Raw genomic sequence first — 25,430 nt, 5'->3', positions numbered from 1 at the left:
TTTCTTAAAAATAACTACGCGTTATTTTCTTTACACCGATTGATTTGTTTAATTATTTTATGCAAAAAAGTATTAAGGTAAGATTATCGATAAATATTTTACAAGATTTTGTATTTTATGTCAAAATACTAAATGTTTTGAAAAGCTCTCGAGATAAGAGATAAACTACAAGAATGTGCAATAAAAATAAAGAGGTTTCCATTAAAAATTTCGAAGTAAATTTTACATGATTTTAACAATGCTATTTAGTCCCACTAACATTTACTATACTTAATGCGCCACTTATTAAAGCCCTTTAACTTTTATTTGAAACATTTTTTTCAAAAAGCCTTTTGGTTTTCGAGATATTTAACTGTTGCAGGACTTTTGGGATACCCTGTATATATATAGACTGTATAGACTATATTATATATTATATTATAATAAATATATATAAATACTAATATATATACTGTATATACTTATTTGTTAATGGCAGATTTCTGGGATCGATTTCTCCTCAGCGAAAATGTCGAGGGAGGCCATAATTTTTTGCATGTTCCCAATTTTTGTTATCAATGTATCTTTGTAACTATATAAGCTTGAAATTAAAATTCTATATTAATAAACTCTAAATTGAAATTAATTGAAGAATGTGATTTTGTTAATATTTTATTTCCACCAAAACTTAGTTTGCGAAAAATCCTTTATTTTCAATCGCTTATAACTCGAAAATTATTGGTGCCTTGTACCACTAATTCTGGGACATCCTGTATATTATATTATAATAAATATATAAATACTATATATACATACACGATAAATTCACACGAGATACGCTAGGAGGCGCCACATGTTCGCCCCTCTCCTCGTCAACTGTCAAATCGACGAGCGTTGTTTGTATACGAAACTTATCTCGCGGTTTAGCGTCGTTCGCGAGAGACTCCCGATCGAGATAGATAGTCGCGTTCTGGTTTAGGATCAGGTTCGTATTCGCGTGCACCTCGTAGAAGGCCTACCCTTCGCCGAAGGCGAAGCCAAAAGCCAAGTTCTCGCCGATGAGACGACCGGCGCTGATGATCACCCCCAACTGCAATTCTCTGTCACTTCTCGGCTACTTTTTATCCTACCCTACCTCTCTCTGTCCGTTCTATGCATGATTGAGCAAATTCTTCGCGCGACCGATCCCCTGGAGACCTGGAATCCGCGAGGTCGTCGTCGTCGCGGCTTCCCGTTCGTGCAAAAGTTAGACGAACTAGAGACCTGCTGCCCTCTTGTTTCCCTTAACCTATATTAAAGGATCAATGACTGAATGTTACATACGCGCGAAGGACGTCTGTCAGTGCTTGTCAGATCGCGAGCGAGCGAGAGGACACGCATGAGTTGATCGAGCCCTAGGAAGGCTCTTTTTATTCGCGATAATAATTCGCGAAGGCGCCTATTTTTATGGGAATTTGGCGAATTAGATTAGAACGTCGTGCGCGATATTCGATAAATTGTCAAAAAATTGCGGATTAACGATTTTAACGATTGCAGGATGAGTAGTCGTACGATGGACGAGAAGGAGGAGTTAGTGAAGAAGGCCTTATTTAGTTTCGTTAGGAAACAGGTGCCCACTGCTCAATTGAGGTACAAACTTGAGTTTTCAGATTTTCCGAAAATATTTTTTATCCCGATGCTAATAATATATATTCTAGGAAAATGATTTTCTTTTAGATAATTGATCCCTATTTTATAAGAAAATATTTTGAAATATTTTTTTAACGTGACATGGAATGAAAATATATGTTAACAAATTGAGGGATGTCTCTTCTTTTCACTTGTAGATTAACTGAACTTTTTTTTTCTTGTTTTGTTTTAGTTTAATAGACGACATTGTACTGAGTTATGTAGTGAGTATGGTGGAGGAAAGTGCGTTGGAGGAAAATTTAGACGTGGATGGATTGTGCGAAATGGTATCGGCTTGCCTTCCTGAGTTTTCCACCATTGAGAAGGAGGCTGTATCGAAATGGTTGCTGGATGTGGAGAGTAAATTGAAACAGGAGAGTAAAGAAAATGAAAATTGTCAATCTCACAGCGACCCGTTGAATCACATCAGCCTCTCCGCTCTTTTGCCAGCTGGTACGCAAAGAATGCGCGTTCACCATCTGTCAGAGACGAGTGACGCCGGCAGCGATTCTAGCGGAGAATATTTTTCGGAGGTAAAAGGAGCGCTTGACATATCTTCCACTAAGCTATCTTATTTACTATCAAAAACTAAATGTATAAACATATATAGTAATTACTATAATATATATAATATTAAATTTATTAGTATAAAATTATTATATTATTAAATTTATTAATTATAATATATGTATAGTATAGAAACTTGTTTTAAAAAGTCGCACCTACAAATCTTTTTATTTAATTTTAAACGAAAATACCTAAAAGATCAGGGAATTCTCAAGAAATTTTTTTATAAGATTTGAGTTAACATTCTGAGTTTTGAGTGTTTACAAATATCTATACAATTTTGTTGCATTATTGTAGGAATCCTCATGGCATCAGGTGACTCTGTTGCAAGAGATGTTCCCGGCAGCGAGCACCGCAGAAGCGAGGCATTGTTTAGCAGTAGCCGGGGGTGATATAGCAAAGGCTGCGCAGCTCGCGTTACATCGTCAGGAGGCAGGTCAAAGTATCGTGAGCAATCTTACGTTTTTAACGGTAAGATTTTTCTCAACTCGCTTGATGATTGCGTTCCCAATAACATCCTCTACATCTAATACGCGCAATTTTAATCATTTCTAGCCCAATGGTCGCAACAAAGCGAGATTGAACGACGAAGAGCTGAAGTCTCGTATCATAGCACGATATAGTTACGTCGACAGGGACGACGATTGTCGCGAACACCGTCCAGTGGCACCGAAAACAGAGCCCAAGAAGCTGGTACGATATCTCGACAATAAGATCGTAAGTGTGAAGGGTGAACGTTATACGGAAGTGCGAAGGGGCGGCGAGGACGAAGATGGTAACGAAGGTGGTAGAAAAAGAGGTCATTGCCGTCCGTAACCAGTCCCTTTGCCTCCACCCCCCGATCCACCCCCTTGGAGGCATCTAATTTTCGATTGAATTTTAGATCTTTTTCATCTTACTCGTGTAGGAATATAGACAAAGTATCGAATTTAAACAGGCGTCATTTAAACAGGCGTTTTTCGGCGTTTAATTTCTATATAATGCAGCTCTTGGAATCTCGCACGTGTTTCAATTTTGTTTATTAGTTTGTTGATTAATTTGCCACTGTATTATATATATTATGACTATAATAATAGTTTTTTTTACGTTATTTGTTCGAATTAATTCGCGTGTAATGACTATCCGATTTCTCATTTTTATGTATAGATGATATTTTTTTCAATCGAGCGTGCAATGGCCGTTAAGTTAAGATATTTATATCCATAATTGGATGTTAAATTATAATATTACGTAATTAAATGCATTAGTTATTGCTATTGATATCAATGACATGATTGGTAGACTTGCAAAAGGAATAACTTTAATTTTAACGTAAAATGTATTTTTATTTAAGCTACACTTCTCAGAGTTTTCCAGTCGAATATATTTTTGAATAAAATATTCATTTAATTCATTAATTTCATATATATTGTTAAGATCTAGACGTTCGTAAGAGATGTACGTCTGATTTAGAGAATAATTATTTATAAGTTGTTATATGTAAAAAAACAAACATCTCAACTACATTTTATTATTTAAGTAAGTTGGCTATTGTAAACTCGGCACTTGACTTAATATCCATTCCTCTTATTCTGTACTCTGGTAGAAATCATGTTATATTTTTCAAGTTTATTTATTTTATACAAATGTAAGAATACTCTTCAACTTATACAAAGTTGTTCACTATAAACAGTTTTTTGTACATCTGTATAATTCTCTTAAATTTAAAGATATGAAAAAAGAATAATTGATATAAACTAAAGAAACAAATGTGACATAGAACAAATTTTTTTCTGAAAGACAAGATGTATCCAAAATTAGTACATAATCGAAAAAAGTTGTTGAATCCATTTCATTTATAAAATAATCTAAAATAATTTAAATTATTGAAGAAATTATATAAAAAGTATATATAGAGTAAAATTAATTTTTTCATAGAATATATATTTTTTTATACATTTTAATAGCAAAATTGTCGAGATGAATTCGATGATATCAATAATATCAACAAGATTGTTAGAAGTTATTAAGTATAAAAAAGCATATGTGTTAAGTAATTTTTCAAATTTGTTATTTTTTTCAAAATTAAAATCTCATGAAAAAAATTTTAGTTTATATTTTTTACTTGTTTGTTTCACGATGTACGTCATAATTTTGGATGCATTCTTAATCATATTTTTGTTCCTTTTTTATACTTTATAACTTCTAAAATAACTATAAATATTTATTATTTTATCTAATTTATGTTAAATATTAGATTATTAAAAATGTATATGGAACAATTTAAATTACGTATAATGCTTTTTTTATATCTTCTAATCTTGGGAGATTAGAATTTCTGTTTCTTTTAGATATTCTGTTTCTGGTGGACCATTTTGTATATATAGTGTTAAATAGAATTATTTAATTATATTAACGTTTTGTAAATGTATATCAAAGGAGCTTTTATATATATACTATTTTATATTCTTGAAATGCTTTATGTACATTGTAAATTTTGTGAAAAATATTGTTTCTTATTTTATGTTTGTATTACTAGCAAAGTATGATTAGTAGCGAGTGAAAAGTGATTTATGAAAATATACCTGTAAATGTATTTAGTCAAATAGCAAACGTTCATGTCATGTAACAAATTAATCCTTTTTCAACTGCATTATAGTAAAATGTATTATATATATATTAGATGATAAAAGCAAGAATTTTTATCCGCACGTTTACTCAGAAATTCAGAAACAATTGTTCAGCACAATTTAGTAAGTCAATATTATCTTATAGCAATGTAAAGAAAATTGCCGACGAACAAAAAAAGTGCACGAAATAATTATTATAATTGTTTATCGAAAAATCAAAATCGAAAGGATATAAAATTGTAAAAATGATTTGACAAGTGTGCGGATGTAGCATCACATATACATCCTATGTCAAATAAATTAAAAAACATACAAATACATTATAATATTACAAAATAATTACGAAAATTGTAGATTTCGAAATAATATATTGTACGTATATATTGTACGTATTTAGTTGAGAAAGGCGAAGAAAATATTTCACTTTTTAGGCGGGATAAAAAGTCTGCTTAAAATTGCGCCATAATATTCGCCAGTATTATTACTCTAACTATTGTGCTGCTGTCGCAGACTTCAAATGTAGTCATAAACGTAATCATTATAAAGCGTTTAGAAAGTCATGTATAGAATAATGTAAACTCTCGATTACTTATTTCAGAATTCATATCTTGACAATGTACGCGTAGAAAAGTGAGATTGTAATTATAATTACTTCCAAAAGCGCTAACCGGTAAAAAAACACGATTCAAACCAAAGTATCTGTTCATTCTATATGTTAAACTTTCTTTTTGCCTTAATATTATGAACAATTAGTATAGTCATATGCTCTTTACAAGCTCAAAAGAGAAGCGAATTTTAATTTGTAAAATAATTTAACAATTATAAATATGTCTAAGAAACTTTTTGCAATTTTTTTTCTCTATTTCGTTTTAAACATCATTATTACATAAAATCATCAATCTTTTTGTCAGTTGAATTTATTTCTCGAATGCAATATAAATACAATGTATATCTTGTAATGGGTTGATCCTTGCCATAATAGATTACATATGAATTTCTAATACTACTACTAATTATTGTACTCACATTGTGAATATATATATAAATATATATATATTTGCTGAAAATTAAATGTATTCCATCTCGCCGATTCATAGATTCCAGAAATAATTTGATAAAATTGTTTCAGGAATTTAGTAAATAAGAAAAACAATATTGATGACATAAACAATGAAGTGGATTATTTTAGTTTTAAGTGAATTCTCCGTATGTCCTTCAATGTAACATAAAAATAAGCATTTTGGCTATTAATTTTTAACTCGTTAAATGTGAAGTTTTGAAATTGTGTGAAAGTAAAATGTAATTATACATAATTGTATTTGTCTTTTAATATATATAATATAATTTATATATATATATATATATATATATATATATATATATAAAATTACATGCCTAGACAATTAATAATGTTTGTAAGATTAATTATTTCTCTTTGCCAATTGGTTACCACAGTGATTACAAAATACAATATGTATAAAAACGATGTAAAATTTTCGCCAATACTTTTATTCTTAATGACTTTCTGATCGAAAAAGAGGAAGGCAAAGAATTTATGAAAAATATATAAAGTATGTAAAATTAGGATGTTATATCCTGTAACAATTGAATAGAATTTTGGGGCCTTAAGGACGGTAAAAAAAAATGAACGATATCAGAACAATTCACTTTTAACATTTACACAATATGCGACATATTTTTCGATCTGTATTATATACAAAGAAAAGAAAATAATTTCTCCATACATACGATCTGTTAATCAACTTATAATTATTTTTCCACATTATTTGTTAACGAAAAACAATATAATGTGTCTGTTGCTACTCTTCCTTCATTAAAAAAAAAATCTAACTAATTATATGATATATATTCTCCTTTTTACTATTTCTTTCATTTATTAATAAATATGAAATAATTATTAAATATTAATGTTTTTACTACTTACATATTCTTCGCAATACATTCTTGCATCTTCAAGAAATCAATCAATCGAGTTTGTAGAGCATTATGCTTATTGCTCAGCTTTTATGTATGTATGTGTGTGTGTGTGTGTGTGTCGTACGTGATAAATATATATTTTCAAAAATTGATCTAGAGCATTCGACCTATGTATACAACTCAATTATAAAGACACTGTATTTCTCTTGGAGTAATTGTGAATGATTTAAGCGAAGCGATTAATAAATATTGTGTCTCGTAAGAAGAGTATTAAAGTGACGTGTGTGTATGTGTAATATATAACTAAAGTAAAGTATCCCTTTTATTAATTTATTTATTATCAAATTTTTTATGTATAATTATATATAATATATATTTTTTAATAATTATATAATATAAATATAATATTATATAATTATTATATAATTTATTTATTATCAAATATTTCAAACCTTTTCTTGTTCACGTATGTATATGTATGTGTGTGTATACATTTGTAAACTTATAGATATAAAATTTCACCCAAGTGTGTGTATACATTTACTTGGAAATATAATTTAAAAGAATCGTAGAGCTCCAATTCTGAATAATGAAATAATAACCTTTGTCATTAATAATAATACATAATAGCATCCGAAAATAATACTCAAAAATACTTTTCCCCCCAAAAAATAAAAAAAAACACAAATATTAAATTAAAATAGATCATATATGTGTATATATATATATATATATATATATATATATATATATATATGTACTAGTTACATAATTTATACTACAATATTTTTAAGATCTTTTGATGATTGTGTATTACAATTTCACGACAAAACATATTATAATACATAGATATGATATAGTTTATACGAGTTGATAAAAACGCTATAAATTAATGCAAAATTCGAATTGACAAGACCTCTGAGATTTGTTAAGAAAAGGATTTTATTAATGACTCTTCTACAGAGCTTAACAGATCCGAAAAAAAAATAAATAATACATCTCTTATATTTCAGCATAATGAAGTGATATATGAAAAACATTCACAATATTTTTCCAATTTTTTTCTAATTTACCGAGGGAAGTCCATTTTGCAATGAAACTATACTAAGATAAAGTTATCGCGATGAATAATTTCGCAGCATTAATAAAAATCTAGTTTCGAACTCTTATTCTAAATTATAAACACTGAACGATTTGATGAATCCTAAATGACGTTCGTTATTTAAAAATGTATCCTATTACAGTGATGAAGATATATAGGCGTCGTAGAGTTCGCTGTGAAAACTTATAGATTTGTAAATATATAGAAAAAGTGTCCAACGAATACACCGTGGTCCGTATTTCTCAATCGCGGCATAAAAAAGTCGTAAGAGATAGAGAGAGAGAGAGAGAGAGAGAAAGAAAGAAGATGAACTCGTCGCAGACACTGGATGGAGAACCTTCTTCACCTTTTCTCTTACTTCTTCTTTTTTCGCGGCTTATCTTGAGGCGCCGGCAAATTCTCCTGCTTTCGCTTCGAGGTAGGTTTAGTTCCTAAGCTACCACCCTTCTTCCTTCTCTCCTGCCTCTCGCGTTCCTCCAGCTCCTGGTTCTCGCGTTCGATCAGGGTTATCAGGGTGTTGCAGCGACGTTGCAGCTCCAACGCGGTGCGGGACTTCACGAACCAGTCGAAGCGGAATTGCGGCGCCGACCTGACCGTAGCTCTCAGTTCCTCATATACATTTTCCTTGTCGAAGCCGAGCTTGTGCAGCATACAGACGAGGAATCTGTCCTCCTCCTCGGAATAATTCTTACCCTTGTTCGTACCGTAGGCTATCCTCAGCTGATGAAAGGGCGCCCGGTATCTGGCCATCTTGGCGTCCAGGGCCTTCTTGATGCCGGCGCGTCTCTGTATCTTGGCCTCGCCTCGCTCGATCTGCGCCATCACGCGATCTATGTCCTGAAGCTCGTGGCAACGTTCCCAGAAGACGGCCGAATACTCCATCACCTCCTCCGGGGTCTTTCCCTCGACCTCCTTCGCGATGTTCTCGATGTCGTCACGCCCGTACTTCTCGTTCGCCTTGATAAACTGATTGAAGTCCCGTTTGGTCCAGTTGGTGAAACCCTGGAGGAGCAGCTTCTCCTTCTCGGTGATCTCCTCGTCGGTGAGGGGCTGAGCGTCGTCGATCTTCCGCTGCTCCTCCTTCTGTATCCGGGCGGCGTCTGATCCCAGTTCTGGATTTTTCGGGACCTTGTAGCCGACCGTCTGTCTAAAATAATAGATCTCCTGATCGAGCAGCTCGAATAGTCGCGGTGGGAAAAATTGAAAGTCTTGGACTATCGGCTGCTTCGGCGGCCTCGGAGCTTTCGGTGCCTTCGGTTCGGATACCCTCAGGGCTTCCCTGAAATAAGCGTCTACGGCGTAATTGGCTTTACGCTCCCGTTTGGGCGGCTCTATCCAATTGCCTATCCCAAGAATCTTCTGTTTCTCGCGATAATCCTCGCCTTCGAACTGGTACACGGAATCCGTGGGCGCATCGACGGTGAAATTCCTCAACGAGGACTCACCAAGATTCTCCAGCTTCTGCTTCATCTCCTCCGTCTTGGCCTCACCTTTTTGCAATATGGTGTCTATATCTTCGTCAGTGATGGCGCTATCCTTAGACGCGAACACCTCGTTCGCCCCGTGTCTGATCATGTTCAACATCTCGTCCTTGTTCAGCGCCGTCTGCTTGGCGTCGACCAGCCGTCCCTGTTGAATCACGAGCTTGTCCAGACGCAGCTTCACCTCGGCTCGTTCGACGATCTTCTCCTCTACCGTGTTCTCCGTGATAAATCTGAAGACCCGTACTTGCTTATGCTGACCTATACGATGCGCCCGGTCCATCGCTTGCAGATCCATCTGCGGATTCCAGTCGGAATCGTAGATGATGACTACGTCGGCGGTCGCCAGATTGATACCCAAACCACCGGCGCGAGTAGATAACATGAAGATGAACTTCTCACTACCGGGCGCGTTGTACTCGTTGATCTGTCGCTGCCGGTCCTCGTGCGCGGTGTTACCGTCCAACCGGCAATAATTAAAGCACCTCCAGTGACAGTAATCCTCCAGGATGTCGAGCATCCTCGTCATCTGACTGAATACCAAGACTCGAGACTCCTGCTGCTGTAACTTGGGCAGTAACTTATCGAGTATTACCATTTTACCGCAGTTGTAGACGAGGTGCTCGTCGGTGGTGTACGGCGGTCCGGGTTCAGCACCGTCGAATAAGTATGGATGATTACAACACTTACGCAATTGCATCAAGATATTCTGCAGTCTCATTTTCTCAATTTTCCCGGCGCCATTCACGATATCTATGTCCTTCATCAGTACTTTGGTATACCATTCTCGTTGCATCTTACTTAGACCGATGTAAACCTTGATCTCTTTCTTGGGTTTGAGTCCCTTTTCCACCTCGGACTTTAAACGCCTGAGAAGAAACGGTCTTAGGACCGCGTGTAACCTCTCGACCAATGAATTATCCCCTAGAAAACTATTTGTATTAAACCATGAATCAAAATCGTCCGAACTATTGAATACATCCGGCAGAAGGAAGTTTAACAGAGACCACAGTTCGTGAAGATTGTTTTGCAGCGGTGTGCCTGTCAACAGAAGACGATTGGTGGTTTTAAACTCTCTGAGAATCTCCGATAACTTGGACTTTTCGTTCTTTATTCTGTGAGCCTCGTCTATCACCATGTAACGCCAGTTAAACTTCTTGAACACCGATTTCTCCTTGATGACCATCTCGTAGGATGTTACGCACACATCCCATTCACCAGGCATCATCACGTCTCTGATAAAGGTATTCCTGGTCTCGGCATCTCCGATGAGGCAGACAGCTCTGAGACTGGGACACCATTTTTTAAACTCGTTCATCCAGTTGGCCAGCGTAGACTTGGGAACGATAACAATGTGAGGGCCAGGAATGTTGCGAAAGTGTTTCATGTATCCCAGCAGGGAGATGGTCTGCAGCGTCTTACCCAGACCCATCTCGTCCGCCAGGATCCCGTTTATTCCGTGTTCATAGAGCGATATCATCCAATTCAGACCTCGTATCTGATAGTCTCGCAACTCACCGGACTTGATGTAATGTGGGGACGATTCGAAGCGAGTGGTAGGTGCTACACTAGCGTTACTCTCGGCCAGTAGCTCCTCGTCCTCCTCCTGCTCGGTCTTCCGATGCCTGTGATCGCCTGAATCGGGCTTGGGTTGATTCTCTGGTTGCGGTTGCTTCCTAGGTCTGCCAGCCTTCATCTTCAACGGACTGCCAGCCTTGTCCTTCTGATTGTTCGTCATGAAGTGCGAGAAGATCTCGGTCTGCTTCAGCAGGTAGTCGAATCGCTTGCTGCGATCCGTCTCGAGCTTCGTCTCGAAATCGCCGCCTCTGGATGACGTGGTTTCCGCCGAGGACCCGTTCGAGTTGTCCCCGTTGTCGCCGGTGTCCGCGTTCTCGTCTGGTTTAGACATCTCGACTCGGCTGGGTCACGTACTTACTTTTCTTCCGCAAATCAAACCTCCGTGTCGAGAGTACGAGGTATTCGTAGTTTATATCAGTGATAATCACTTCGATGACCTGTTACGGTCGTTGGCGACCGCGTCTACAACATCAAACACCGTCGTAGCTCGCAATTCGCCATGTTGTGCTTATCCCTCCAAAATTCTAGTGTCACTGTACTCATGAGATCGTAATGTCAAGGCGGATATCACATTTACGCGACGAAAGTTCGGAGTCGAACATACCGATTGGCTGATCGAATAGGAAGTTCCTAGAATATTCATAGGGACTCTATACTCAGGTAGCCAATCAGAGGTATGTTTTTAAAATTTAAAGTGAGCAGATCAAACAAAATATTTAAATTCGAAATTCACGCAAATTATTTTTAAAATAATATATATTATTAAAATTATTTAAAAAATTATATATATATATATATTAAATACAACAATATACAATATTTATTTTAAATAAATAAATAAAATTCTACGCACGTTTACTGCGCGATAATACATATACGTATATTATATGTGAAGAAATAAATATATATAGAAATAATAAAATGAATAATTGAAAAATAATTAAAAGATTAATTTTTGCATTATTTTATTTAGAAAAAGTAAAATTTGAACAAATAAGAAAAAATTAACCTTATGTATATATATATATATATATATAATTATATATATAAATTTATGATTATATGTATATATGTATATAAACAATTTTTGCTCACTTCTTCAAAGAATTTTACTTTTAAAAAAAAAAAGCAAAAATTATTCTTCTAACTATTTTTTAATTAACCTTGTATTATTTATTATATATAAAATAAATAATTCTCATTTCTTCAATAAAGAAAATCTTGTCTTTTTACATATTTTAAATCAGTCATTATCGCAAGATAAATTAAATAATATATCATACAAAATCATTAGATTTTATTCAACCTTCAAAAAGGTAAAATGTTATCAGTTTTCCAATTTTCAAAATCAATTTTGTTCGAAAATATCTTTATTATTTATTAATTAATTTTTATTATATTTTATATATATTATTTTTAACCTGTTTTTCTTTATGTAAGACATTATGTTATACTTTCCCGATTATATATCATCAGTTATACAGGATACCCTGCATGTGTTTGCACTTTTATGCGGAGCCGAGGTTTATCGACGTTTCCTGGACGACGAAAGTATTGCAGGTAGCACAACAATAAACGCATTCGAACAACGTGTTGCCGCGTAACAACGATGTCCTTCGTCGAGCAACCGCTATTCGGACGTGAAATCACGGTGCCAGCCAAGTTGCCGATGATCCTGAAGCAATTTTGCAAGGCAGCGATACGCACGCAGCCTCACGATCTTCTCAAGTGGTCCGGCTCGTATTTTCGCGCACTGGCTGATGGCGAGGAGCCGCCGGTCAAATCCCGACTCGAGTATCCACCGCCGAGTACAGCTTCTGGCTTAACATTGGGATTTCTCAGAGTGTTGCTTCGACAATTTGGAAGTACGAGTTTGAATGCGAGTTTCGCTCGCGAAGCGTGTGTCTATAAATTTTATATACAGAATATCTCAAAACCACCGGATGTCCTTTGTTAAGTTACATATCTTTGTTTCGCGAAAATTGAAACTATTTTCGCGAATTTTTTCTCAGTAAATAACATAAATCAATGCAGGGTTTTTTATTTTATTTTAATTTAGTTGCGAGAAGGCTTTTATCTTTTTTAATTGTTTATATAATTCAAAAATTACACTAGTTTACAGCCAAAAATTATTTTAAACCAGACAAAGTATTTATTCTTACAAATTTTTAAACGATACTGCAAATAGCACGTTAGATTTCTAAAATAATTGAGGTTTAATGTGTAAAAAAAATGGCTTTTTTGCGATATTTGAGATTTTTTGTAAAAAAAATAAACGTTATCTGGAAAGTCTGATCAATAAATCATCATAAATGTATTGTTCATCCCCTATAAAATGCATTTTTTTATTTCAATATCTTATATTTTAGCCATGTTATGAAAGATTAAAGCTGAGGGCTACTTTCTCATATAGAGATACTTCTGAGGAAAAGATTTTTTGGAAAAAAATTATTTTTTCCAAAATTAATTTTACCATTATTTGTTCCCTATTAGATCATATAACTTTTGTCTGGAACATTTTTTTGAAAGTGCATTTGTTTTGAAAAAGATGGGCAATTAAAATGAGACACGCTATTTGCTATATCAGCAAAACTCTGTATTTAAATCCTTTCTAACATGACTAAAAAGTAAGATATCGAAATAAAAAAAAATGCAATTTATAGGGGATGAACAATTCATTCATGACATCTAATTAGAATTTCCAGATTAACCTTTTTCACAAAAAAATCTTAAATATCAAGGGGAAAAAAAAAAAACTTCAATTATTTCGGAAACCTGATGTGCTGGTGAAAATTCCCAGGTAGCAAGCATACGTCACTTTGACATCGATGACGTTATTAGACGTCAAAATGATGTCATTTTGACGTTTAATGACGTCAATTTGCTACTTGGCACGTTTCAGTATCCAAAAATCTAACCTTGTCTATAATTTAAAATAAAAAAAAATTTTTTTGTAAACTATTATTGATGCATCGATATTTTCGCTGATCTTAAAGTTTTTTGGGACACTCTGTATATACTGCGATACTAATTTTGATTTTTTCAGATTACAACAAAACACTACCTATTGAGATAGTTTCATATCGTTGGGACTGTCTCTGTTTGGATCCTAAGGATTTCGACGCGATCATAACGATCGGAAAATTTCAAGATACGTGTGAAGTGAAAAAGTTTCTGGCTATAGCCGTGGGCCTTCTTGGAGCTAATCTTACCGAAACAATGATTATGATCTGTCAATTGTTAACTCACGAACCAGACGGAGGCTCCGCGATGATTCCGTTTAGTTTATTTATGGAGATATACGAGTAAGAATTTGTTGTGTCAACTTTGTCTCTATATATGTATAATTCTAGCTATTAATTTTTTATATGATTTTATTTGAATAATGTTCGAAACAATTTAATATATAATAAAAAGGGGTTAATTAGAGTTAAAATGCGAGATAAAGACGCGAGTAAAAAATTCCTAAATAATAATTTTAGGTATTATTTGTCAGTTTAAAATTAAAGTTTCGGTCCACTTTGCGCCATCTTCAGTAAACAGAAATAGAAATGCAAAAATTATAAATAATACCTAACAAATAACTAATAAATAATATCTAAAATTATTTAGGAATTTTTTGTACTTGCGCCTTTATCTCGCGTTTAGCTCTATATTAGCCCCTTTTGATTGACATATTCAGAATCTTTGTTTTTATTGATTAGATATTTAGCAGGACTTGTTTGTGACGGTAGCGAAAAAAGTACATGCGATCAAGATGCGACAGAACGCGTTGCATTTAAAGACAATTCTGTTGATCATACCTGCTCCATAAATAGTCAAGATACTGACGTAGACATTAATTTGGATTCGGAATTAATATCTAAGGATGAGATTGTCTCATCGAAGAGTATGAATTATTGGCTACAATCTCTTCTTCTGCACTATTAAAAAAAAAAAAAAAAAAAAAATAGAGAACACTTTTTGTACCTTAAAAATTGAGCTATTTTTAAACTGCTAAAATTTGGCATAAAATCATCGTAGACAAAAAATTAAAAAAGTATTTTGAATCTTGGAGTTTCAACTTCAACTTAACACGTTATCGGTGAATTTACAAATTTTTTTTACTTTCCTTGTTCTGTACTTTACAATAAAAGAACACATTGTTTTGTGTCTTAAAAAATTTCTCTGGAAAAGTTCAACTCAAGTTCTATTACTACAACATTTTGCCTACAAAACCCTTTTTTATTTTTCTACGATTTTTTTTTTGATCGAGTTACACGATTTTGAAACTAAACCTGTATTTTTCAGAACAAAGATAAAAACATTTTTTTTTAACTATTAATAGCGCATTAATGTTGAAAAACTTCAAACTTCAAAATGCTTTTTCAATTTTTAGGGCATGAAAGTGTTCCCTACTTTTTTTAGTAGTATATATATTTTTCGTCATAGTTTATTTATTCAAATCTTTTTTTTGTGTAGCCGATTTGTCGACGGAACCAATAGCGAATAGTTCGTTCGAAAGGGACCTTACTAATAATGAAGAAAAGAAAGCTGAATCTTCAGCTAATAAAAAAAATGGCTCTTCGATCAGTAATGATTGTGCAAAGAATAAAGATCATACAATCGATAAGAAATTCTGTGGAACGGATGACGTCAATAGCGATGGAAGTCTATTTCTTGAACTTGAAAAGAACAGAGAAATTACGTGTCATCTGACTATGCCAGGTATAATTTTGCATCCTTATACATATATCTCTATGGGTTTATTAAAATTGATCAATTAATCTCAACATGAAATCGAAATACATAGGTATAGGACGTCGTTTGTCAGCTGAGCAAATTGCGAATGTAGCAACTTGGATGCTTGAGTGCGCTAAGCTTCAAGAAGGTATGGTTGGACCGCGAAATATCCGTCACACAAATTGTCCATCTTTGCATGAATAACTGGAACCGTGCATATTCTTCATAATAAATATGGAGAATGCAATTGTAACAAGAAAAATGATGTATGTATGTATATATATAACTGGCACGTTTTCAATCTTCAGATATATATTTGTTACTTATATGCAATTATGGTTGAGATTAGTTTATTATATGTAATAGTTGATATTAATCAAGTCACACGCGATATATAACACACGTTTTTACGAGTTCTCATTAAAATCCTATTTTACATTAAAACACGTCTTTAAGATCACTTTATCCACCCCATCCCTTTATATGTAGTAGTTTTTTTTAAACACATTCTGTTATAGTTTTGAGCTTTTTATTAAAATTTTATTATATAAAAAGTGTTCATTCCGTATCACAGAGAAATATAGTCATCTAATTTTAGAAAATATCAAATATGAAGTTCTTATCGAACGAGTATCTCTTCCCACAAATATTATTAATCTTTTAATTAGTTATATAAATTAATGTTATATATACAATAATATCAGTTCTGTTATAAAATTTTACATTCGCATAGTTTAGATTTAATATAAATCCTTTACACAAGAAATGTAGATAACTCTCGAGTTCTGCATAATCTACGTATATGATGATAAAATATGTGATAAAATGTAAGGGCAAGAAGCAATGCCACAAGGCATAATAATAAATTTCTAGCTTTTGCACGATTCGCTCGCCACTCGAGCAGCTCGTGCTTATGAGAGAAGCGATTTCGATACTGCATCGGCAATTCAAAAGTACTTCGCAGTGGATATAGCGAACGATAGAAATCGTTCAACAAGGCACGGACAATTTCGTTCTCGGTATGCCGAATGGGATCCATATCGTCATTCAAGCAAATAAACTTTCTAAAAGCAATGTGTATATGTCTTCCTTTGTATTTATTAAATATATATACATGTATATATACTCGTCAAAAAAATTATCGCAACACGTAATCAATATCAAAATTTAGCATAAATTCAAATAAGCGTATCTCCGCGAAAAATTGTCGTATTTCAAAAATTTTTTCTTTTTTTTAAAGGGTAAAGTCTCTACTTTAAGGAACTTTCGTTCGATTTTGTTTTTATTCTCTTCCCCTTTCTCCATCCCTTTAAAAGGAGGGACGTGTTTTTTTTTCAAAAAATTGCATAGTTTGACGAACTCTACGGAGTGTACTAAATTTTTTCCGCAAATATCATCATAATTATCGTAAAATATGGACTTTTCTCTACAAATTTTTAAAAAAATTGAATAAGTACCGTACGATTTTTTTTCGCGAAGTTACGGCGTATAAAAGTTACCTATGCATTTTTGCCTATATATTCAATTATCGCCAACATTAGTATTACTCGATGGGCACTACGGGGAGGTTGCTGGTCGGATTTTGCCCATCGTGTGTGTGTGTGTGTGTGTTGGGGCAGGGATATGTGTTCGTATTTAAAATTGTATATTTCTGCCTCGTCTTCGGATGACCTCTTGCAGGTGCTCACGCATATTAATGCAGGCTCTAATTGTAGGTTGCAGAATTTCGAACCATATTCGATGTAGGGCTGCTTCCAATTGCTGGAAATTGATTGGTAGTCTTTTAAAATCATGCAGCCATCTTCATATAAAAGGTCATCCGAAGGCGAGGCAGAAATACACAATTTTAAATACGAACATATATCCCTACCCCAACACACACACACACACACACACACACACACACACACACACACACACACACACACACACACACACACATACACACACGATGGGCAAAATCCGACCAGCAACTTCCCCGTAGTGCCCATTGGATAATGCTAATGTTGGCGGTAATTGAATATATAGGCAAAAATGCATAGGTAACTTTGATACGCCGTAACTTCGCGAAAAAAAATCGTACGGTATTCAATTTTTTTTAAAATTTGTAGAGAAAAGCCCATATTTTACGATAGTAATGATGATATTTGCGAAAAAAATTTAGTACACTCCGTAGAGTTCGTCAAACTATGCAATTTTTTGAAAAAAAAAACATGTCTTTCCTTTTAAAGGGATGGAGAAAGGGGGAGAGAATAAAATCAAAATCGAACGAAAGTTCCTTAAAGTAGACTTTACCCTTTAAAACAAAAAAAAATTTTTTGAAATACAATTTTTCGCGGAGATACGCTTATTTAAATTTATGCTAAATTTTGATATTAATTACGTGTTGCGATAATTTTTTTTACGAGTATATATTCGAAGTAGCAAACTGATGTCATTAAACGTCAAAATGATGTCACTTTGATGTCTAATGACGTCATTCGACGTCAAAATGACGTACGCTTGCTACCTGGGTATATATATAATATAAAATGATATACATACTTGGGATCTCTCCGAATTTCATCCAACAATTGTACCGTTAAAGAAACATTGCTGGTTAACATCTCAAAAATTTCATTTTTGCCAGCTTTTACTATTTCATGCGGATACCGACTGCTTTCGCCGAATTTCGACTGCATTCTTCTAGATACTGATTCACAATTCAATATCAATTCTTTAGAAACTATTGGCTGTAAAGAATAGAAAAAAATTATAATTTTATTTGCTATATCACACGCACACAATTATTACTCTATAAAATTATCTATACTTACGAGAGTAGAATCTAGATATCTTTCTCCGGGCGGAACATCAATAATTTCTGGTAAAGTTGTGTCACGAGAACAATTCGTTATCGCATTTTCAAATTCCATGACTAGATTATAATCTAATGGCAATGGGTATAATCTTGATAAAAGCGTTCTTATCTCTCTGTCTGACCAAGTTCTAAAAACATCGATTGAACTTTAATAATCACAACTTTGCTAATTATAAATGTGGCACGTTGTTTCTTACCGTGATTTGTCAGTGTCAAACATATCAAATATCTCCTCGATGGGTACTTCTCGTTTTTCACTAGATAAAAAGTAGAAGTAAGAAAATGCGAATTGCATGTCTTCGGAATTTCTCACTTTATGACTAGACGTTTTCTTAAATTCAAACTTGAATTTCTCTTGCATATTATTTACAATCGATTTATCTATTAAATGTGGCATATGCGCTGGTACTCTTCTTCGTTCGAGATCGTAAACAGTGTTATATATCTTATTAACATACAGCAAAGATTCTGCGTAAGTATCGAGTCCTCGTGTATTATGTTTCCATTGATTGGAATATGTTAATTTACCGAACTTAATAGAACTGTTGGATTGTGCGAGATTTTTGTCATTACGATAGCGTCTTGATTGTTCAATATGATTTGCAGTTTTGCTTAAAGGATTTCTGTGTAAAAATTTCGAATACACAGGTTGAGGGACGTCTTTCGCAGATTTATAGTCCTTTTTATCATCAAATTTTATGTGCGTGTTACTCTGTGCATTCAATTCCACATTACTATTATTTCTGAGATTGTAAAGTGTGTCAATGGACTTAAAAGTATTGAGATTATACAAAGGTAATGTTTTAACTGTGGACTGTAGCATATTCCATGATAAATCAACATCTGTATCATGTAATATATTATTTAGCCCATTAATATTGTTCTCACGAGAATCTTCCAAAAATTTGTATGAATAATCGCCTTTTTCTCTCATAGTCTCACTATCAATAGGAATAGTGGTTGTTTGACAATCTCCACCTATACACAATTATAAGAAAAATTTTTTAAATATATATATATATATGTATATACATACATGCATATATACATACATACATACAAACATATATATATATATATATATATATAATTTAGAGGGATTATATATTATATATATATATAGTTACTTAAAAATAATATTTATATCACACAAATTATTATAAAATTATTCAGTTACCATCAAACTCGCATAATGTAGTATTACAAGCATGGTCGCACGATCCATCACCGACCCATGCCCATGGACAAACTTCGGAGCAATCTGGAACCCACCATGCCAGATACACTTTCTGTCCACCTGCTTGAGTTATAAAATCTTCTGGCCATATCTCAGCGCCTAACATAACGTCATCGTTAAAATATAAAAACTTATCAGAGATTCCAGGTATTCTAAAAGAATAAAAAAAAAATATTACTGCAAATCTCTGTGCATATTTCATTATGTAATAATATGGATTCATACATATTTCCAAGCACCTATGAATATGACTTTCAATAGCAGGACTAGAAAAAGTTGGTAAATCACTTTTATTAAAAAAAATATCTTCGTGACTGACTAAAGTCATACGAGGATTATCCATATCGAGCCAACTCGGTATTTGGCCATTGGTCACGATGTAAACATGCCTCACCCAGGGTGCATACATTTCTAATGATCGCAACGAATAGCGCAATTCATCTTTATCACTGAATCTCGAAGCTGCAGCACCCAGATCCACAACGGGGACGTGTTTCTGAAGACTTTCTAAAAACACTGGATCGGAGCCGTTCACCCACGTGTAAACCACATCTATAGGGACGTGTTGACATAATTTTTTTTGGAAGGATTTTCCCAAGATATTGTCGTTGAAGGAATGAAAGACTGCCTCGTATTTTTCCTTGCTCCATGTTAACCATACCTAATCAGATATCAATTAAAATTTAAATATCTCAGCATAGACTACTATATACACACATACTTTTATATATTATATATATATATATATATAATATATTATAATATATTATAATGTTATAATATATATACATTTTTTAATATAAGAAAAAAGAAAAAGAAAATATATATATATATATATTAAATTAAAATTAAACAGAAGATAGTAAAAAAATACCTTTCAACTAAAGAACTAAAGAACTAAAGAAATTTTTGAAATACTAATTCTTCTTATGATCTGCACAAACCTATCACATGCATAAAAAAAATAAAATAATAAAAATCATTATTCTAACCTCTCCAAAATGTACTATGCCAATGAATATGCAAGTAAATGCCACTAATATCACAAGCAACGAGTACTTATATGAGAGTAAATCGTAACACCGTCGTTGTATCAACTTCCATGTGCTCATTATATTAATAAAAACGTTTGATGCAATTAACATTGCTTAACTTTATCAAATCCGAAACCATGAAACAACCTGTGATATTACTTGTCAGGTTATTCCGAGTTTTTTAGAACGAAGAATCACGCCGGCATTTTTTGCGTAACCCATGAAGCACCATGAAGACTAGAAATAGAAGACATTAACTTATGTGGAAAGCTAGAGGTCAAAGAAACGTTATTTTGTCTTTGAAGTCTTTGCACGTGGAAAAGTTTAAGTCGTAGCCATTAAAATACGACGTCCATTTTTACTTTTTACCTTCATCGCGCATGCGTACAAAACATTCGAACAATGTATTAAGGTGCCTTTTCATGCTGACGCTCGACGCTCATTTTTAGCGTCAAAAGACGTCACGTGACCAAAAATAAAGATACCAATTCGTCAATTTTGGTCACGTGACGTCTTTTGCCGCTAAAAATGAGCGTCGAGCGTCAGCATGAAAAGGCACCTTAAAGATTGAAAATTGAAGAATTGGAATTTAACTAATCAGAACAAAAGGAATTAAATTTTTTTGTTCTGATTGATATTTTAAATCTTCAATCTTTTACTTAATTATTTAGCTTAATTTTTTTAACTTAATTATAATAATTTCTATTTTATATGTTTAATTCTGCATTCCTTATATTTTTCTCACTGTGTCTGAGCCCTAAGAGATTCAATCAATTGTATTGAATTGAGTATAATTTCGGCGTAATTATAACATTTCGAAGTATATCAAAATAAATAATTAAATTGTACTCCGACTCTATCAGAATTTTTAGTTTTAAATGCGAAAGATTCTTCAGATGATCACAAAAAAGATGAAGTAAAACCTTTGATTAAAGAGAATTAATTAATAATTAGAACTATCCCTAACAGCACATGATATTATTCGAATATTCTATACTCATATCGTTCGTGTTTTGAAGATTTGCAATGATTAAGTAAATCCTTTTTATGAGCAATTAAAGAACACTTGCAATATTTGCAATATGCTCGTGTCGTACATACATCCTGTTGGATCAGGTGCAAGCCATGCTAAAATGAAGAATTTTAGATCATTAATTCAAAATTTTTTTAAATTAACGACAGCTTTGTATCATGTGGATTACAATCATGAAAAATTTTTGCATGTATTTTGATTAAGTTTCGGTAAATAATTTAAATAAAATTCATAAGATAAATTCCTTAATTATTACATTTAATAAATTTTGTACTCTATGAGCCGGAGCACAGACTTTTGCATAGGCGCATACAGCCCCTTAAGCTGGAAGCACATAAAATTGCAGAAACCATGGGCAGAATGCAGAAGCCATAGCGCATTCTGCCCATGGCTTCTGAATTTCCAATCTACATAAAAATACATAATGCATAAGTCACAGGCATAAGTAAAAGTTTATGCTTGTGACTTATGCATTATGTATTTTTATGTAGATTGGAAATTCAGAAGCCATGGGCAGAATCACCGACGACCATAGCGCATGCGCTATGGTTTCTGCATTCTGCCCATGGTTTCTGCAATTTTATGTGCTTCCAGCTTTATACAATACCAGGGGTGCTTTCGCGCAAGATCAAAATGATCCAGATTGAAATGATCCGTGCATTACAAGAGTCAATGGCCTAGTTTACATCGTGCACTTGATACGCGTATCAAATAGTAAATAACTAGTACATTGGTTCAGTTATTGGCTGATCAGCTCAAATTCACTACTTGATACGCGTATCAAGTGCTCGATGTAAACTAGGCCATTCTCATTGAAATTTTATTCAATGAAATTTCAGATTTGACCAATCACAACGCACGGAATGCACGGATCATTTTAATCTGGATCATTTTGATCTTTCGCGAAAGCACCCCAGGCAACAGGCAATAGGAACAGGAAATAAAAATTATCCACCAATAAGAATAGAGAATAATATCTATTCTATTGCCTGTTGCCTGGCATTGTGTAAGGGGCTTTATGCGCAAAAGTGTGCTCCGGCTCTAATAAAATTCATATAACCAAATAAACAATGTAATCGACGAGATAAGGAACATATATATATATATATATATATATATATATATATATATTAAATATATTAAGTAATTCATAAAAATTAAATTATACATACACATTAATTCTGGATCTTTTTCCCAAATTTTATTATAAGATTGAGTGTATTTCTTTTTATTCATCTTTTAGAGATTTCTATACAATTTTATACTCTGTCCAGCGAGAAGCGCACTCGTGCAATTGTCTGCGCATACCCAGGCGGGCAGAGTGTAGTATATTTCGATCCGTAGACGTTATAAATGTGTTTTGTTTTATTACCATTCTTATATAAGGAGAAACGTTTGTAACTTGTTTTATTACCATCCTTATATATAAAGATGGTAATAAAACAAGTTACAAACGTTTATATTTTATTAATAAAGTTGAATTTGAGAAGAATAAGAATTTTGGACGCTCTGTGCCTCTCTAATATTATTAAAGTTCAATTAAAATAAAATCGCATTTTCCTTTTAAAAAATCCCCTAAAATTTCCCCTAAACTTCTCCTAAACTTTTTTGCCCCCTAAAAATTCCCAGAGAAAATAAAAAACCCCCAAATTTGGGGGAAAATCCCCCAACTTGGCAACACTGCAGTCTAAAGGACAGAACCACAGTATAACTACATACAGTAGTGACAGTAGCTGTCGGCTCCTTTGATGTAGCCGTGAGTCGATCACGTGACGGTCAGCCATGTTGTAAGCCTTACGGGCGCTTCATTTGAACATTAAGAATCGCGATAACGTCTTAAGCCAACGGCACACGGTACGATTTTTCGTACTGGATCTGCTAATATTTAGTAAGATACTAGAAATGCTGCATTCTCATTAGTATATTTTTAATATATTACTAAATACTAACAGATCCAGTACGAAAAATCGTACCGTGTGCCGTTGGCTGTACGCAAAGTCTTTTTTAATGAGATAAAGATAATAATGCAAATTATTTTCTGTTTTTAATGTTAGTATATTTTAAAAATGTATTAATAAAATTATAAAACAGTATATAAAACGTGATACATACAGTAGTGACAGTAGCTGTCGGCTCCTTTGATGTAGCCGTGAGTCGATCACGTTATGGTCCGCCATGTTCTTAGCCTTACAGCTAACGCATGCGTAAAAGAAAATTTACTCGCTGATTTTCTAGCACTGTCACTACTGTATGTAGTTATACTGTGACAGAACGATATGGAGGCCGTGCTGTCTCCGTCACTCCGGCGGTCTGGTGGGGGAACGTTGAGGGGAACTTAGAGGCGCGCGCACCGTACCCCGCGTACGACCATGCCATGAATCATGTCTCTAACTAAGGCTCTGTAAAGGCCCTTGCACAATGCTAGACGATAGCGATAGGAATAGCGATAGCGATAGAATAGTACCTATTCTCTATTCCTATTGGTGAATATTTTTTATTCCACCAATAGGAACAGAGAATAGATGCTATTCTATCGCTATCGCTATTCCTATCGCTATCGCCTAGCATTGTGCAAGGGCCTTTAGAGCAGGTATAATCGTCCGCCATTTTCCGTCCAACCGTATGTAAAAGTTAGGTTCTCGCATATATAAGACACGTACGTCATACGCCTTTCAGTCTTGCGATTAACCTAAAAATTAAACTTAAATATTTATTCCTTAAACGTGCGACAGTAAAATTCGTGTTATAAGTGTTGTATTTTTCGTTAATCAACGCTTCGTGTCTCGATTTCATTGCCGCATAGTCCTACTTGGATTTTTTTAATTGTCGTCAGTTGACATTTTACAAACAGCCAAAACTTAATCTAAAAACACAAAATATGAAAATATGACAAAACTGCAATATGAAGACAATTTTTTGCGATGAATATTATTTAAATAACATACCTTCGGCCCTTGAAATTGCTCCAAAAACGTGCTGATCCAAATACGTGCAATAAAACACGATGTGTTGATTTACGAAAAATACGACACTTATAAAACAAATTCTACTGTCGCGCGTTCAAGAACACACCTCTAATCAATTAAAAATCAATCAATACTTATTTTGAGTTTCACATAAGTTTAATTTTTAGGTTAATCGCGAGACCGAAAGGCGTATTGACGTACGTGTCCTATATATGCGAGAACCTAACTTTTACATACGGTTGGACGGAAAATGGCGAACGATTATACCTGCTCTTACAGAGCCTAAGGTGGGCTCATACGGTCGGTAATGATTATATTAGTTATTCTCCAACCTGTACGGAGGATAACTAATAAGAATATTTTACCGACTTTACCTTACTAAATTCCTATCTCATTATTTATATATGAATATATAATTATTATAATTATGTTGAATATAAACTATATAATGACACTAATATAAATAAAAAAAATAATATATAAAAATAATATAATTATAATAAAACAATAATAATATTAATAATTATTAATAAATAAATTAAATTAAAAAAATTAAAATTAAAATAATATACAAATTTAAAAAATATATATATATATATAATTATCGTATTTGAATATTTTGAATATTGTAATCTCTAAAACATTGTTTAGAGATT

General features: G+C 33.4%; 4 protein-coding genes across 9 annotated transcripts; 2 read left to right on the top strand and 2 right to left on the bottom strand.

The window, feature by feature from the left end:
- Positions 1–821: 821 nt before the first annotated feature.
- Positions 822–7,385, top strand: LOC145938058 (CUE domain-containing protein 2). Its single transcript, XM_083041398.1, has 5 exons — positions 822–964; positions 1,516–1,608; positions 1,841–2,180; positions 2,512–2,685; positions 2,770–7,385. The coding sequence occupies exons 2-5, from the start codon at positions 1,517–1,519 to the stop codon at positions 3,028–3,030; spliced, it is 867 nt and encodes a 288-aa protein (XP_082897524.1). The 5' UTR covers positions 822–964; position 1,516; the 3' UTR covers positions 3,031–7,385.
- Positions 7,386–7,643: 258 nt separating this feature from the next.
- Positions 7,644–11,418, bottom strand: Iswi (nucleosome-remodeling ATPase imitation SWI). Of its 2 annotated transcripts, XM_083041370.1 has the most exons (2): positions 10,863–11,000; positions 7,644–10,680 (listed from the first exon to the last, which is right to left on the bottom strand). In XM_083041370.1, the coding sequence occupies exon 2, from the start codon at positions 10,660–10,662 to the stop codon at positions 8,218–8,220; it is 2,445 nt and encodes an 814-aa protein (XP_082897496.1). In that variant the 5' UTR covers positions 10,663–10,680; positions 10,863–11,000; the 3' UTR covers positions 7,644–8,217. The 2 variants fall into 2 exon arrangements, with proteins under 2 accessions (XP_082897496.1, XP_082897495.1); XM_083041369.1 differs by having other exon boundaries at positions 7,646–11,418.
- A 70-nt stretch (positions 11,419–11,488) lies between these two features.
- Positions 11,489–15,848, top strand: LOC145938056 (uncharacterized). 3 transcript variants are annotated; one of them, XM_083041390.1, is made up of 6 exons: positions 11,489–11,596; positions 12,399–12,787; positions 13,969–14,227; positions 14,627–14,811; positions 15,384–15,629; positions 15,715–15,848. In XM_083041390.1, exons 2-6 carry the CDS (start codon positions 12,532–12,534, stop codon positions 15,846–15,848), a joined length of 1,080 nt encoding a protein of 359 aa, XP_082897516.1. In that variant the 5' UTR covers positions 11,489–11,596; positions 12,399–12,531. The 3 variants fall into 3 exon arrangements, with proteins under 3 accessions (XP_082897516.1, XP_082897518.1, XP_082897517.1); XM_083041392.1 differs by having other exon boundaries at positions 11,516–11,596; positions 12,407–12,787; XM_083041391.1 differs by having other exon boundaries at positions 11,516–11,616.
- On the bottom strand, positions 15,481–23,662 carry Gnptab (N-acetylglucosamine-1-phosphate transferase subunits alpha and beta). 3 transcript variants are annotated; one of them, XM_083041372.1, is made up of 9 exons: positions 23,528–23,662; positions 21,846–21,903; positions 20,734–21,012; positions 19,981–20,402; positions 19,682–19,893; positions 18,702–19,482; positions 18,461–18,632; positions 18,189–18,376; positions 15,481–16,708 (listed from the first exon to the last, which is right to left on the bottom strand). In XM_083041372.1, exons 3-9 carry the CDS (start codon positions 20,884–20,886, stop codon positions 16,399–16,401), a joined length of 2,238 nt encoding a protein of 745 aa, XP_082897498.1. In that variant the 5' UTR covers positions 20,887–21,012; positions 21,846–21,903; positions 23,528–23,662; the 3' UTR covers positions 15,481–16,398. The 3 variants fall into 3 exon arrangements, with proteins under 3 accessions (XP_082897498.1, XP_082897497.1, XP_082897499.1); XM_083041371.1 differs by lacking the exon at positions 23,528–23,662 and adding an exon at positions 22,981–23,519; XM_083041373.1 differs by lacking the exons at positions 20,734–21,012; positions 21,846–21,903; positions 23,528–23,662 and adding an exon at positions 20,616–20,722.
- Between the last annotated feature and the right edge of the window lie 1,768 nt (positions 23,663–25,430).

This window comes from Prenolepis imparis, unplaced genomic scaffold (genome assembly GCF_030444845.1).
Source record: "Prenolepis imparis isolate NDT839.2.m4 unplaced genomic scaffold, iyPreImpa1.0 SCAF_7, whole genome shotgun sequence".
Taxonomy (NCBI): domain Eukaryota; kingdom Metazoa; phylum Arthropoda; class Insecta; order Hymenoptera; family Formicidae; genus Prenolepis; species Prenolepis imparis.
Note: the sequence above shows the minus strand (reverse complement) of the source record. Positions and strands in the feature narration are given on the sequence as shown.